The 6,054-nt window shown below is 40.5% G+C and overlaps 1 protein-coding gene across 1 annotated transcript; it reads left to right on the top strand.

Annotated features, from left to right (window-relative positions):
- Window positions 1-1,158: 1,158 nt before the first annotated feature.
- Window positions 1,159-1,995, top strand: C922_05694 (hypothetical protein; the record flags this gene model as incomplete). The annotated part of the gene is made up of 1 exon (XM_008821265.1): window positions 1,159-1,995. One exon carries the CDS (start codon window positions 1,159-1,161, stop codon window positions 1,993-1,995), a length of 837 nt encoding a protein of 278 aa, XP_008819487.1.
- Window positions 1,996-6,054: the final 4,059 nt, after the last annotated feature.

The raw sequence follows: 6,054 nt of genomic DNA on the forward strand, positions 1-6,054 counted from the left end.
ATTAGCTTATATTATATTTTGACTGTTTCTTCATTCATTATTTAAGGATTTATTAAAATATCGTTAATCCTGTTAGAGATTCACTTTTACGATCTCCGTGAGACTTCACAACTATATGCTATATGAAATGATATTCGTATCCTCTGATAAAACCTTTCTGAGAATTATACTATATTATAATAAGGAAAAGAGTAGTAATAGCTAATAGGCCACCTTCAGAAGGAAAGATAAGTACCTATATATATATATGCTTCCTCAGTTTCCGTTCCTACAGTTCTGTTGAGGCAGTACTATTTATATACCAGAAGAGGATATATTTCTTTTATTCCCTGTGAACACTGTTATATTCCAAAATACAAGAAAAGATGCAGAACAATTCCTGTATTTTTTCCTATTTTTACCTATAGAATCCCTAAAGAGTATGGTATATTGGCACAGGGGAGCCTACGAACCCCCCACGCCTCCATTGACGAGGCAATATACAACACCGATTGGAGCAGACAATTTAAAGATTCCTGAAGAGAATGAGGCAAGTACAGACAGGGGGAGTAAATCTTTTCTTTGCAAAATATTAAGTACTATTTTGGTTGCCTGTATATATATGTTCTTAAGGGTAAGTTCCGGAAAACGATGCCCGAGCCTGCGGGGCAGGAAGCAAATAGGATAGTGTACATTACTCCTGTTATTTGAAATAGCGCCAAATGAGAGCCTGTATAAGGATCTATCTATATATTATATGCTTTATCATGATAAGAGGTCCCATGTCATTGCAGTTTGCAGAGGAAAGAATCTGACCTATATAAAGTCTTGAAGGACGCTAAGAGATCTAGGGACAGCATGATGCAGCATATGATGATTAAAGTTAAATGCCTCTATCTTAGTGTTCTCCTTAGTTATTTTTTCATATCCTTTTAATTGTGCATATAATCCTTTTAAAACTCCTGACCTCAGAGTGAACAATCTATCCAACACAAGCGTGTTTGTGGACCCATTGTGCTGGATCAATTCGTGACTCAAATAGGAAACCCACAGCTAAAGGCGAGTCCCTGTAGTTTTCAGTATAAGGAAGGGGGAGAAATCAAAAGTGGATTAACACCCCTCAGCGAAGAAAAGAAGGTTGCGGAAGCAGTTAAATCGGTGAAGCCAGCGGACGGCTACATGAGTAGTAGTATGATAAAAAAGAGCATATTTTGCGATATGATGGACGAGTTATGTGATTACCTGATTGATCCTGATGAAGATAAAGAGACCCCCCGGGTAGGGCCTAGACGGAGCAGGAATTTGAGCCAAAACAACTCGCCCTCGCCTGAGAAGGACAAAACAGGCAAAGACAAGGGACCTAAAAGAGGCTTGTGGGGAACGAGAAAGAAGGTTACAAACACGAACCCTTCTGAGGGAGGCCCTGGGCAGAAGTCTTCAAAGAATACTGAGGGGACAAGTAATCGTATCGAACACGGGGAGAAGAAGTTATTATCTGAGGCAAATGAGGAGCAGGAGCAATGGCATCCTCCCGAGCTAGGAGGTTTCTGGTACAAATATACGTGTTTTGAGGCGCCGATGACCGATGACCAAATAAATAGGGAGTTACAATCGCTACCCAAAGTGCCTGAAAAGTGGCAGTTATCCTTGATTTTTTGGAGGTCCTACCTGAATCAGACGGAACTATATATTGGAACGAGCAAGTATTTAATAAGCAAGTTATTTGATCCAAAGGGGGAACAAAATAATAGGAGTCGCAGGATAAATTCTGATAACTGGGGAAGATGTGTTCAGCTGGTGGAAAAGAACTTTATGGAGCAGAGCAAGCATGTCGCTAATATATTCTGTAGCTTAATGGAAAGAACAAATCTGGATAGTGATGAATTAAAGAAAGGATTAGAGCAGCTTAAAGCCTCCTGGGAAGCAGTCACTATGAAGGCGAACAAGGAGTGTATATCTGTGAGAGCAGGCTCCTCTGGGGAGGGACAACAAGTGGACGAGGATAACGGCGGATAAGGGATCCTGAGAAGGGGAGAAGAATTAAGAGGATTTCTTGGGTTTAGGTTTCAGGGTTTAGGGTTTAGGTTTAGGATTGGGAAGTGACCCATACTATTATGACCTCAATCCCAGCCACTTTGGTACCATCGTCTACAACCTTGAGTCAGACCCTGTATGTACAGGTGGGTGCACTACGGAGTTATGTCCACTGTCTTCTTACCCTACCTCCATATGTTAGTAATCACCAGGAGAATATGTTATGTGTTCAAGTGTGTTCCTATGCAGTCTACATTGTGTTAATATTTGTACCTTCTTTCGTTTTATTAGTCTATTTGTGTGTTAATTATTAGTGAAACGTCCAGTGTAAGGTTGTTAGACGACTTAGATTGTCCCAAGTGACATAGTAGATGGACACATCTTGTTCTTATAATTATATCTCAGATAGCATCTTTATCAGGGAAGGATTGAATCCTGAGTCAGTATATCGAAACAATCTCCTCTGACGTCATCTGGGTTGGAATGTATCTTCCTTATAAGGAGTGGTACCAAGAAAGTGACCCATAGACAACCAGGATCTATTGGATTTCGGACTTAGGGGAGTTGTTGTTTCATCCTTTTGTTCTGCTTTGTTTTATCGGAAAAGGAAGAAACCCCCCCTGAGATGGTGTCTTTCTCCTTCGTAGGGTCAAGGAAGTCCCCCCCTTGGGGTGTTGTCTCATAAGTAGGTTATAGGAGTACCACCATATAGGGGGTGAACTGGAACAATCATTTCATCCTTCATTAGATATGTTCCATGTTGTCATCTTTCATTATTAGTATGGTTGTGAAAGTGTGTCGACCAGGAATAGGTGTTTGTGTCGAAGTTGAAGTAATCAATATATCGTTAGACGTCCCCTGTATAAGTATTATGAGAAATTCAAGTAGACCCCATGGATTAGCCTACAGGAGGAGTTGTTTTTTGTGAAAGAATTGGATGGACCCCGGATTTAGGTTGACCCTTGGAATGGTTGTATTTGAATGAGATGAGTGTAAATTGAAGAAAAAGCTATGACATAACAGTATATATAGGGACTGAATAAGAGTTAGACAAATTATCTATCATAAGAAGGTGTTTTCTATAAGGATTGGACCCATGGATAAGAATAGGATAGCGTTATAATGGATGTTAAGAGGAGTCGGTTGGAACCCCCGATTTCTATAGTGGTGTGATTAGGATATCAGGAGGAAGTTGTCTGATCAACCATTGTTATCCAACCCTTGGTACACCTTAATCTAAGTCGTCGTATTAGACTAATGATAGAGTATGTCCTAACAAAGTTGTGAACTTCGGGTTTAGGGTGGATGAATAATCATTAGACACCTATATTATGACTGTGTATCTCTGTGTCGATGTAATATTTGTGTTAGGTGGAAGAAGTTGATTTAGTCATGGCATCGTCCTATATTATTGGAGGAGGAGTGATGAATAGATCAATATTCGCCTAGCCTAAGTAACCTTGGGAAGGATGAGTAATGTCATACTGAGTTAGTGAAGCCCATGGATGGAGTGTTGTAAGTTAAAAGTTAGAGTCATCCCTCTTTTATTGTCTAATGATTCCACCTTGATTAGAATTTGTCCCTCAGGAGTATGAATATACAGTGGATGGAAGTGAGTTCGTCTCTCACACGAGATGACATCATCCTACATTATCGTACTTCGAGTGATTAGTTCTGTTGTGCAGTTGGATCCACTGGGATTCTATTCCCCCAAATGACATTGTTTCTACGTAGAAAGACCGAAGTGAGATAAGAAAGTCAGGGATTGAGAAGAAGTGATTGCCTTCCCCCTTTGACATAGGAAGTCATCTTACAGGATGGACCACCAATAGACACTGTTGTGAATCGTCTAATATGAGTTGTTAGGGAAGGAATGTAATCCAATCTAGACAAGTTCTGACAAGTGGTGTTGAACCGTATAGGATGTTGTATATGGGTTGTCCCACCACCTATACTCCTTTCTTGAGTAACCATCACTTAAGTAGTCCATCCTGGAAGGTGTTGGTTGACCAACCTTCGAATGTAATTAACACCCCCCAGTCTTAGAATATTAGAATTAACCTAAGTTGTACACTCTATATATTGTGAATCAAATTGTTGTTTTAGTATGGTCTTTCACTTTAGGTGTCCTATACCGTCATTAATAGGGGGGATTATTAGATGTTAGAGTATCCTCCATCTGGATGTTGAAGACAACCTTCGACAACACCTCGAATTCGTGATCTAGCTTAGATTAGGACGGATTAGTGTGTTGTATGTGTTTTTTCCTGGGTCGGATAATTTCCATTATTATTAGTCGTCTGTTGTAGTAGTCATCTGTTGCTACTCTATTATGGATGGTTTTTGTCAGTTTCAGAGTGAGATTTAAGGTTGAGGCCTAGGGTTTAGGGTTTTAGCTTTTAGGGAGGAGGCTCAGCATTGATGTCTCAGGGTTGACGGTTGGGCCCACAGAATTTTAGTGTTTAGTTGTTATGGTTGAGCTCGCTGGGTCGAGGGTCTCGGGTTTCGGATCTTTGGTTCACGTTTCATTGTTCAGGCACTAGGGTACAGCGTCCAGGGCTCAGGGTTCGTAAGTCACGACTCAGGGTTTAGGCTTTACGTCTTAGGTTTAATTTTCTGGATTTAAGTGTATGCTTATGTCCTAAGGTGTACGCCTTATATATAAGTTGTAGATTCATGGTTAAGGTCTCCGATTTAGGTTTCAGTTGGAATGGCTTATTTTTATCACTTCTGGTTTATATTCCGGTCCTTAGTCTTTGGGTTTTAGCGTCTATTCTCCTTTACATTAAGATTTTGGGAGGAATCTCTATCTGTGGGTCTTTGCCTTCCAGGTGCACCATCTAGTATTTCTTCCTTCTCTAGACACTAGTGTCTAAGCTTCAGGTTCTACGGATCATGTTCAGAATTTAGATTATAGGATTTATGGCTTAGGATTTAGTCCTTTTGTTCTAGCTTGTTCGTTTATTGTGTGAAATCTATGGTTTAGGCCCGCGGCTGTATTGCTTCAAGTTCCATGGTTTAGGCTTCACGGCGCGGGGATCAGTGAGATATGTCTATGTTTAGGTTTAGCTTGTATTGATTACGTTTATAGTTTTTGGCTTTATTTTTACCGGTCAGGGGTTAGTTTTAGGCTTATGTTATAGAGTCCTGTTTCACGGTTGCTTTTTGGCGTAATATGGTATATCCCGTAGCGCTCTATTTCCAGGGTTCTGTCCTTAGTGTTTACGTGTTAGGTTCAAGGTATAATGCTTTGGTTTTGTGGATTCACTTTTTATGGTTTACGGATTATAATTTGGGGGCTTTGCCCTTCTACTAACACTTTATCTTTTAGGAAGTCGCCTTCAACTTCCAGTTTTAATGTGAACATTTCTGCTTTATCTTTATGGTTCACGCCTACTAATTGAACTTCAGAGTCTACTGTTTAGGACCTGATGGTTGATGTTTCCGTGTGTATACTTATTGCTTATCCTTCTGGTGTGTAGGGTTAATTTTTTATACCTCATCCTTCAGGGTGTACCCTCTACTCCACAATGCTTAACTTTTTGATGTAGACTCTACGGTTTAGACTTTGAGCCTGTGTCCCGTTGTGTTAAATCGCGGGCTCTATGTCTCCTGTGGCTGGGTGTATGGTTTATTGCTTAGTGATGATGAAGTAGGCTTCATGCTTCATGCATTCTTGTCCACAGGCATTGCCTAGGCGTGGAGGTTTGAGGCTTATGGTGCTCGGGTATTTTCTCAGTTTCTCCCCCTCTCCCTTATCATATGGTGCTGATGGCATATTGGTTAAGTTTTTTTCCTGACCTGTTGGTTCATGGTTTACGTTTCCTTCTATTATTGCTTACGCTGGTTTTCTATTCGTTACCCTCCTGCTTTGGCTAGTCTGTTGTAATTCTGTGGACTCATATTTTATGAAGTATGGTTAAAGAGTACAGTTTTTTCTATAGGGTTTACTTGTACTGCTCTGTCTTTAGGCTGGTATTGTACGGACTGATGCAGCACCATGTAAGCACCTGTCTCAGCCCTGTCTTATCCATGGCACCG

The sequence above is a fragment of the Plasmodium inui genome (genome assembly GCF_000524495.1).
Source record: "Plasmodium inui San Antonio 1 unplaced genomic scaffold supercont1.138, whole genome shotgun sequence".
Lineage (NCBI taxonomy): Eukaryota > Apicomplexa > Aconoidasida > Haemosporida > Plasmodiidae > Plasmodium > Plasmodium inui.